The sequence below is a fragment of the Zootoca vivipara genome, chromosome 12, assembly GCF_963506605.1.
Source record: "Zootoca vivipara chromosome 12, rZooViv1.1, whole genome shotgun sequence".
NCBI lineage: Eukaryota > Metazoa > Chordata > Lepidosauria > Squamata > Lacertidae > Zootoca > Zootoca vivipara.
In genome coordinates this window covers 33,496,435-33,507,164 of record NC_083287.1, presented here as the reverse complement: position 1 = coordinate 33,507,164, position 10,730 = coordinate 33,496,435, and the positions used below count along the sequence as shown (strand labels likewise).

General features: G+C 43.4%; 1 protein-coding gene across 1 annotated transcript; it reads right to left on the bottom strand.

Moving 5' to 3' along the window:
* Positions 1 to 907: 907 nt before the first annotated feature.
* FAM237B (family with sequence similarity 237 member B) lies at positions 908 to 2,409 on the bottom strand. Its single transcript, XM_035129869.2, has 2 exons — positions 1,999 to 2,409; positions 908 to 981 (listed from the first exon to the last, which is right to left on the bottom strand). Exons 1-2 carry the CDS (start codon positions 2,378 to 2,380, stop codon positions 908 to 910), a joined length of 456 nt encoding a protein of 151 aa, XP_034985760.2. The 5' UTR covers positions 2,381 to 2,409.
* Between the last annotated feature and the right edge of the window lie 8,321 nt (positions 2,410 to 10,730).

The following is a 10,730-nucleotide window of genomic DNA, read 5'->3' as shown; positions in this document are numbered from 1 at the left end:
CAAATAGCACCATGTTTTCAATAGGCTTCTTTCAATGCAATATTTTGGAGAAAAGGCCCATCTCCATGGTGGACTTGAACATGCTCAATGACCTCTGAATCTGGAATGTCTTTTGGGAAACAATAGGGGGAAGGAGGGGAATGGGATGGAGTATCATCAAAGGAGGCCTGACTGGAACACTGAACAGGGACATTCCACGCTGCAAGGTTTTGTTATGGGTCCCACTTCTAATACATTGTTTTATAATGCAGAGTATTGCCGCCAAGTGACTCCAAACGCTGCATGTGAAGAATATGCAGGAGCTTTCCTGTTCTCTTCCATGAGCAGGAGAAAGTTCAGCGGACACAAGAGAAGCAATAGAGATTGAGAAGACTGTATTGTGGCATATTAGGGAGATTATTACAAGTCTGAAGGATATTGAATTGAATAAGAGCACCATTTCAATAGTCTACACAGCATAGAAAAGATATTTTATGATAACCCACAGAAGTGATCAAATCTAGTTTAGAGATTGCACAGAAAATTACATCAAGCATAATTTCTTTGGGTTTACATTCCCCCCTTGTATGTCTTTAAAATGAAATTACCATTTATAAGATGCTGTATAAAATATGCTTGTTGCTGCAGCACCATGATTCATTAACATATAAAAATATATTTGGTTTTCATTGCATTCTGAACTTTTAACAATGAGAGAAACCTTTCTCCCAAAAACACATTAAACACAAAGATTTACCTGAGAGAGCACAGGAAATTATTCAAAATACATACAGCATTTGCATTGGATAAAAGACCATGTTGACAATGATTAGAATGTGCTTATCAAATCAGAACACAGAAAAAGATCGCCAAAAAAATAGTTATCAGAAATAGCTACAGTAAAATATGTGCTTTTGGAAAGTTTCATTCAATGTGGAATCATCTGGGTGAGGTGTCTTCTGTGGATTTGCCTCTTTGCTCTACAGCTGAAGTTTGTGAAACCTGCAGAGGAAGGAAAGAGCCAATTAGGAGTACAGATAGTCCTTGTTACCATTTTTTCTTTGTTTTTTCCTGGTTCTCATCTGTGAAATACTGTATGTGGTTCTATTTCTATGAAAATTGGAGAATTGCAGAGTAGGACATGGATGAGGTAGGCTGGTGTAACATAGAGTGCTAGTGTTGTGTACAGTAGAACCTCGGTTTATGACTACCTCCGTTTACGAAAACCTCTGTTTACAAACGCCGCGGACCCGGAAGTGTTTATATCCGGGTTCCATGGTGTCGGATGCACAGAAGTGATCTGCGCAGTGCGTGCGTGCGCAGAAGCGTGCCTTCGGCGAGTGGATGCCTCAATGAGCGAACGCCTCCGCAGAACGGATTGCGTTCGCAAACCAAAGTACCTCTGTAATTGTTATAGTGTTTGACTATGATCTTGGGAGACCAGGGTTCATAGCCATGAAGCCCACTCAGTGACCATGAGCCAGTCACCATTTCTCAGCCTTACCTACCTCACAGGGTTGTTGTGAAGATAAAACAGGGAGCGGAGAACCTTGAACTCATTGGAGGAAAAGGTAATATCTAAACGTAAAAAATAAATGATAGATTAAATGCTTAGTAGTTGAAAGAAATGGGGGCAAAACACATAAATGTTCATTTCATGAGAGCAATCCAGTTCATGTTTACTCAGAAGCAAGTCCTACTGTGTTCAATGGGGCATATTCCCAGGAAGGAGTGCACAGCCTTACAGCACAATCCTACATGTGTCTATACTCAAAATTCATTCCCATTTAATTCAGCAGGACATACGCTTAGGAAACTTGGGCTATGAGATTATAGCTTTAATCTAGAAGTAGCAGCCTTTCAGTATTAACAGCACAGACTTGTCTGGCATCTTAAAGATGTAACAAATTTATTTTGGTGTAATAATTCATGGATTACAGCCTGCGTTATCAGTTGCATGGCAGGTATAACACTTCATGCATCTGGTGTTTTATTAACAGGTAAGTATGACAAAATTACCTTCTGACGCTTTCTGTCCATATGTAAAAGTATTCTCTGCGGATACTAATTGTCTCCTGCCCATCCCGTGAGACCTTGAGAGAACACAGTCTACATACATATCCCAGAAGTTCTGAGCTAAACTGTTGAAGATGTCATTATGCTTGGGTTTAGACGACTCTTTTAAGAACATCATGAATTCCCAGAAAGCAGTAACTGTGCTTGACACCCTGAGTTTCTTCACTTCCACCAGCCTACGAGAGGATATTTCCCAACAATGATGATCAATCTCTCCCAGGCCGGCAAGGGCTTCTTTTTGATATTCCAGGTTGCCAAAAACTAAATTCACCATCAAGAGACAACCCATTTGGAGATGCCACTTTCTGCTGCGTACAAATTCCATGCTGCACAGAGGTATCTGAAAACAATACAAACAATTATGACTTCACTCCCCTACAGTCTTTGGCTTTGAAACATACTGTCACGAAAAAGGATGTTAGTTCTGACTTTGTCCAACTGACCTGTGGCTCCAACAGGAGCAAGAAGATAAGTATGTCCTGTCACATGTGAGGTGGGGCCGATAACTAGTTAAAATATGTTGCTATTGCAGATAAAAAGAAAAGAAAAGGCCAGCATCGGCAGCCCCAGTCGGGTGCTCTTCGTTCCTGTGTTGAACAACATGAGATCAAGGAGCTAGGCTACACCGAGTGTCGTAGCCCACAATATCACACAGTCCTCTCCTACATACAAAGTGTGCGCTCTACCACTGTATTACAGCCGGAAGAGCTTTGTAAGGAGGAGACCTTCACATGACATCGACATGAATGTTGGAGAAGACACAATGTAAAGGCTCTACCCATTCAGGGCCGGCTCTTCGTAGACCCCCCGGTGGCGCAGTGCACCATGGCGTGGGGCTGGTAAGCTGGGCGCCGGCCTGGCAAGGAGGACACCGCGCCGCGCGGAAACCAATTGTGCCCTGCAAGGGCGGGGCGGGCGGCGGAGCGATCTCCGCCCCTCAGCACCAGGGCGCGTGATCTGCTCAAGACGGCCCTGTACCCATTTGCTCCCATACTGTTCGACGGGGTAGCAACGATATGTTACTTGCCCCAAAATGGAAAGAATGAGAAGTCCCAGCAAAGGAAGAATGGATACAAAAACTTATGGAATATGCAGAAATGGTGAAATTTACCAGAAGAATAAGAAATCAAGGTAACAAACTTTTTATAAAAGAATAGAAATGGTTTATTGAATAATTACAGATAAATTGTAAACAGATAAGAACATTGGCAGGATTATTGTAATAAACTGCAGTTTCATAAGAGTATATATTTAAAGAAGATGAATAAATGAGCAAATGAAGTTAATTTGGATATGTGGAAGATATTAAAGATAAATTTAAGGAACTGCAGAAAGAGGGGGAAGGAAGTCAAGTTTTGAAAGGCAGAAGGCAAAGAACCAAGCCAAGGAGTCCAGGTTATGGAGCACATTTATCAATAGCTCCTCACAGAACCACCTATGGCCTGAGACATTAGTGCTGGCTTGCATCTGCAATTGAGGAGGCCGGCAGCACAGCATGACATTCTGCGTGTGACGTCCTGTTGGATATTGAGGAGGCTCAGCCCCCTCCTTAAAAACTTGGGGGAGGGGGCAAAGTGCCTCCATCCCCAGGAGACTGCGCTGCTGGCCTGAGATAAATGTTGGCCCGCCAGCTCCTATCCCACCTTCCCTAGTGCGGCTGAAGGCCTGTTTCCCGAGAGAAGGCAGAGACAAGGTAGGCCAAGCCAGGAAGCATTTATACCATCAAGCTCCCAGTTGGCATGAGAGGACTCTGTCAGTCTTTGTTTAAAATAATGCATTTGTTTTAGTGTTTAAATCACATTGTAAACTGACTTGGGTGCCTTAAAAGGTAAAAGGTAAAGGGACCCCTGACCATTAGGTCCAGTCACGGACGACTCTGGGGTTGGAGCTGGGACCGAGCAATGGGAGCTCACCCCGTCACAGGGATTCGAACCGCCGACCTTCTAATCGGCAAGCCCTAGGCTCCGTGGTTTAACCCTCAGCGCCACCCGTGTCCCTTGGGTGCCTTAGGGGCATATGAATCCAATAAAAAGTAAATAAATTAAATAAATAACTGAAAGAACCCACTGCCCACTTTCAAATACTGATAGCAACGTCTGAGATGTTGGAGGGCTGCTGCCTTTCAGTAATGAGCAGCATGGACAAATTGTCCCACTCGTTATAAGGCACCTTCCTATGTGACTGCCTCTCAGAAGTCGGTTGAACACATCTTTTTTTAGGTTAAAGTACTGGAACACTGTGTTATTTAAATACACACTGCTGCAAAACAATTAAATTGCACTCGAACCACTCGGTTTTGTTCCGATCAACATCATGAGTAAGAGTGACTTCAGTTGTAGCCACACGGCCTCAGCCTGTGTTTTCAAAAGTCCCACTGTTTATATAGTGTCATAGATTTAAGGCTCCAGAGTCTGTTAGTGAATGGTATAAATTGATAAATGCTAGAATTTAGATAATATTTGGGGGCGTGAAGGGAAATACAAGCTGCAGAACTGTGCCAGGCAGGAAATTTCTGGATTAGCTAAGTGCAGAACCATGAAGGGACAATGGCACAGAGCTATTAAGATCCAGTAGCAATGCAAAAGAACTGTCCTCCCCCCCCCAGCCCTACTCTCTGAGGAGTGGACAGAGAAAGGAGAATTGGCAGGTTGCCAAGGTGATGGGGGGCACATAGTGTCAAAGGAAAAAACGTCCTTTTTGAAATCTGGAGGCGTTCTGGGAAAGAAGAGAACAAAGGCAGAACCATCTTGGCGCAGGCTGGAGGAGGCTGCCGTGAGAGCCATGACTGACTAATGCTTTGGACCCAAGCTTGCTGAAGCTATGAGAGGGGCAGTGAGACATAGTGTCAACTCAGCCCGGACACTGAGGTCCTCCTTCAAGGGTCATCTGCAGGTTCTTTCACCGCAAGAAGCGAAGTTGCAGGGAACCGGGCAGAGGGCCTTCTCAGTGGTGGCACCCTCCCTGTGGAACACCTTCCCTTCACATGTCAAGGAGATAAAGAATTACACAGCTTTTAGAAGGCAGCCCTGTTTCGAAAGGTTTTTAACGCTTGAAGTTTTATGTTTTTAGATATGCTGTAAGCAGCCCAGAGTGGCTGGGGAAACCTAGTCAGATGGGCGGGGTAATAATAATAATAGTAGTAGTAGTAGTAGTAGTAGTAGTAGTAGTATTACTCTGGGGGTACAATGCTCTGCACCCCCTTCATTGAAGACTCTAGGTGTAAATATGTGTACAGTAAGCCATATGTATTAAATAGACTAGCCTCCGCTGTGCCTCAATTTGCACCCTGGGTGAGCGCCTGGAACCCTCTGGAATCTTGCTACTGATTGGCAGAGATCGAGGATGGCGAGCAACCTTCGTAACAATAGGATTGCATCCAGGCAGGCATTGGGGGGGCAGGGAGGGGCAGCTCCCCCACCCAAATTAATCAAATTCAATAAAAATACGGTACATATCTTACTTAGGTTCTGCTGCCCCCATCAGAAATCCTGGCTACGCCCATGGAGGCAGGCCCATTCTGTGGTTAGTTAAGATCAGGGTCCCCAAACTAAGGCCCGGGGGCCGGATGCGGCCCAATCGCCTTCTAAATCCGGCCTGCAGACAGTCCGAGAATCAGCATGTTTTTACATGAGTAGAATGTGTCCTTTTATTTACAATGCATCTCTGGGTTATTTGTGGGGCCTGCCTGGTGTTTTTACATGAGTAGAATGCGTCCTTTTATTTAAAATGCATCTCTGGGTTATTTGTGGGGCATAGGAATTTGTTCATATTTATTTTCAAAATATAGTCCGGCCCCACAAGGTCTGAAGGACAGTGGACCGGCCCCCGGTTGCAAAAGTTTGCTGACCCCTGGTTAAGATGGCCGCCGCTACAGAATTTTTTTGTGTACTTGACTTGGGACAAAAGAACCTGGCTCCTAATGCCCACTCCCACCCTGTCAAGAAATGCATTGGGTGACATTGGAACTGTCACCTAACCTACCTCACGAGGCTGTTGTGGGAATAAAATGAGCTGAGAAAAGAACTATATATGCTACTCTTGAGTTCTATGAGATCGGTATGATTTAAGTCAGGGGTTCCCAAAGTGTTGCCCATGATGGACCACCAGTGGTCTTGTGAGTCTGCAATGTGGCATAACTACATGGGTATGAAGAAAGGGGTGTGTGAGAGGAATGGCTGGCACAATGGCTGCTGTTTCGTTCTTAGAACCTGGAAGTCTGTCTGGAAGGTGAGCGAGACGGAGTTAGGGATGGCAGACGGAGGTTCCGCCTTCCCCAGGGGAATAAAGCTATAGCTGGCAGCAAGACAGGGGGAGGTCCTAAGCAATCACCACTTCTAAGCAACAGGAAGAAAAATCATTTGTGGTCTTGGGCAGGGAGAGTTTGAGAACAGTTGGTATAATAGTTAGCATAAAGGGGTAACCCTGGGAAAATCAGGGTTCAAGCCTCCATTCAGTCATGATGCACACTGAGTAAACTTGGGTCAGGTACTTTTTCCTCAGACCAGCAGACTACCTCACAAGGTTGTTGTGAAGACAGAAGAGGTTGAGAGAACCTAAAGGTTAGCCCAAAGACAGCATATAAGTGTTAATAATTAAAACCTTAAATAAATAAAATACTTAGCATTCTAGGCACCCAACCAACCACGACAGGAAGGAATTATTTAAAAGCAGCCAGAAGTTTATAGAAAATATTCAGCTCATACTCTTAACCACAACATTACACTGGCTCTAATATACAGTTCCTTGGACAAGTAAAAAGGTAAGGAGTTTAAAACTTTTGGAATGTAAAACTTTCTTACAGTGTAGAATGCACCTGTAGAAAGTCACACACAGGAGAAAGCGAAAAACTATCACTGATACTAAATCTACATGATCAATAAACAATGCTTTTTTAACAGCAGCATTATAGATTTTACTGATTGAGACTTTCTTTTCTCTGGAACTTAGAAGCACAATAAAGGTTTTTTTCCCTGATTATTCCTACTTGCTTGTATCCTCAGGGAATATTGATTACTGTGATCAATATACTGGAAACATATACCTTCCTTCCCCTCTTATAATTCAGTTGCTACAAAAAGCACTTGCAATAATAAGAAGAAAACTACAACCAGTCTCGTTTTTGTAGCTGCTATCATTGGCTATCAAACAGCAAAAGCAACTAAGACACAGCAATTCTATGACACATCTACACAGAATTCAAAGGGGCATACTCCCAGGCAGGTAGGATTAGCATTGCAGCCTTTACAAGGGAGTAACCTGCAATGAACACAATGGGTCTTACTTCTGTGTAAGCGTGTATAGCCTTGGGCTAGAAGTTTTGGAATCTGGCTCCTCCCTGTTCAGTTAATGAGGCTTTTTCAACATTTGTTTTTAAGGAGCAAAGTGAAAAATCATACTTACTGAAATATAGCTTTCTTGAGGGCAAATATTCAGTGACAGAAAGCAGTCTGTGTTGACTGACCACTTGGACACAGAGGGTTGGAGTGGGTTCCCAAAGACCAGAAGTCTGAAACTGCTTTCTGTTGCTAGCGAGGTAATGGTTGCTGCTGTGTTGGGATTATATAGCAGAGGAAGACACTGGCAGTAGCATCCTAAGTGAAAAAGGAGAGGAGAGGGGCTATAAATCACATAACCCCGCCTCTGTCCACATCATCTGCTCTGAGTCAATCAGCTACACAATCTGCTGCAATCTGCATCTCTGTTCCCTTATCTTATCAATACATCCCTATTCCTGTGTACATCCTTGTCCAATAACAGCTGGGGTAGTTGTCCTAGGAAGAGATTTGCAGATAAAGCCTCGATGTTTACTCAGAAGTAAGTCCCACTTAGTTCAATGGGGCTCACTTCCTTGCAAAGTGGGTTTAGGATTGCAGCTTTAGACCCCCAATCCTAGGGGTGATTATTGGACATGAAGTTCAACTGGGCCCAGTAGTGGAGCTCACTCCCAGGTTAAGTGTGCGTATAACTGCAGTCTAAAAGTGCTTCTCCTAGAAGCCAGCCGATTACAACTTGATTAAAACTAACAAATATTGTAGTCACAAATTTGTTAGGGAACATTCATTTCCCTAGAACAAGGAAGGCACTTTATTTAAAAGATGGTGTACTTCTGCCAAATGACATTGCCTAACAAAAGGATAACGAACAGCGATAGAATCACTGCTAAAAATACAACTGTTTAAATACAAACAGCAACAGACAGGACATTTAAAAAATACTTGTTTTGTTTATTTAAAGGTAAAAGGTAAAGGGACCCCTGACCATTAGGTCCAGTCGCTTATGACCCTGGGGTTGCGGCGCTCATCTCGCTTTATTGGCCGAGGGAGCCGGCGTACAGCTTCCAGGTCATGTGGCCAGCATGACAAAGCTGCTTCTGGCGAACCAGAGCAGCACACGGAAACGCCATTTACCTTCCCACTTGGAGCGGTACCTATATATCTACTTGCACTTTGACGTGCTTTTCATAGAATAGAATCATAGAGTTGGAAGAGACCACAAGGGCCATCCAGTCCAACCCCCTGCCAAACCCCCTTGCTAGGTTGGCAAGAGCAGGGACCGAGCAACGGGAGCTCACCCCGTCGCGGGGATTCGAAGCACCAACCTTATTTAGTCAGTGCATAATAACAAGATTCTGTGGGCAGGTTATAATTTTTAAAAAATAAAACATTACAAAAAATTTAATGAAATAATAAAAACGATAATATAAACATAAGATAATAGGAACAATAAAAAGAGTCAGGGAAGCTCAGAAGCCACTAAGATCATTCAAAGCTAACAAAACACTAGAAACAAATGTCAAAATGTGCTGAAATGCCTGGTTGTTTTAATTTACTTGGTGCCAAAAGATGGCATCAGGTTAGCTTCCCTGGAGAGAGCATTCCATACTCAAGGCATCATGACTGAAAAGATCACCACCCATCTAAGTAAAGATGGCAGGGGGACCCTGGGAAGGACTCCTGTACAGGGCCAGGCCAGGCTATCTTACCGCCTGAAGTGGGTAAGAGGGCACCTTTCTCCCCACCACCAATCTTGCAATCTTGGAGCTTCTCAAAGAACAAATATTGGATATTATTTTCTACTCACTAAAGTCACTCATGCTTATATTTCCTATAGACTTTAATTCAGCAAGTTTCAATACTCCGATTCATTTCCTCCATGGTGTGGTATGAATGTGAGCAGTGCTTTTTTTCTTTAAAAATGTTTAGGGGTACTCTCATTTTGACTCAATAAAATCACCATTTTATAGTTCAAATCGGGGGAAATAAATACAGTAAATGGAAAAAAGTACAAAGATTCACAAAATGTTTAGGGGTATGAGTACCCCGCGTACCCCCAGGAAAGAAGCACTGAATGTGAGTATGGTGGGTTTTTTTAAGAGCACTATTTTGTTCCGTTTTATATCCAAAGGAATGGTCACGAATTAGAAGCACTTGCTAACCATTTCTGAAGCAAAATTTAATTTGTTTTGTGGGGAGCATTTTTGAACACCAGTACTGCATTTGGTTCAGTATGCACATTGTAGTTGTTAATTGACTCTTGTAGTGAAATTAAGAGAACCAACCATTGCTTTTTCCTCAGCAGGTGGAGAAAGGTGCTGGGGGTAACAAACTTTGCACTGGCTTTTCATGTATGCAAGTCAAGATTATTTGCTTGAGTGACCACCTCATTGCATCTTAACAAGAAACCACATATCTGTTTCTAAAGTCATTATAACAAAATCATTGTTGTAAAAGAGGAGGGGGCTAGGGCAGGAAATTGGCATCCTTATGGTAAACCAAAAACATTTCACTGAGCACAACTCAAAGTGGGCTACATGAACAATCATGTAAAGAGCTTCGAGCATATACCAAACAACTTCCTCTTTCTCAGTGACCCCAGATGGAAAGAATGATTCAATTTCATTGATTTAGATACTTATAAAACCTATCTCCTAGCTATCTAAGCAAACAGTCTTTAAAAACTCATTTCCTTCTCTTTTTCCGATTTCCTGTTACACCATCTCTGTGATACAGGACAAATCTATATTTCAGTTTACCTTTAGTTTAGTTTATACCTCTGTGATGCTAATTCATATGCTAGTTCATATGCCTTCTCAACTACTTCATCCTTGACTGCTGGCCATGTTGGCTAGGCCTGATGGGAACTGACTCCACTGTTACAGAAAGGCAAAGGTAAAGGACCCCTGGTTAAGTCCAGTCAAAAGCAACTATGGGGTACGGTGCTCATCTCGCTTCAGGTCGAGGGAGCCAGCGTTTGTCCACAGACAGCTTTCCGGGTCATGACTAAACCGCTTCTGGCGCAACAGCATACCGTGATGGAAGCCAGAGCACACAGAAATGCCGTTTACCTTCGCATTTTAGCGGTACCTATTTATCTACAGTACTTGCACTGGTATGCTTTTGAACTGCTAGGTTGGCAGAAGCTGGGACAGAAGCTCACTCCATTGTACGGATTCGAACTGCTGACCTTCTGATCAGCAAGCCCAAGAGGCTCAATGGATTAGACCACAGCACCACCTGCTTCCTGTACCTTCTACTGTTACAGCAGAATAATCTCAAGAGGTGTCCAGAGCATTGACTAGTCCTGTTGTGTTGGATCAGTTTCAGTTAGTAAGGCTCAAGGATGCAGGCAAAGTAAAGGTGAGGGCGACCACTTGTGTTCTAGAGAGCCTTGCCCTT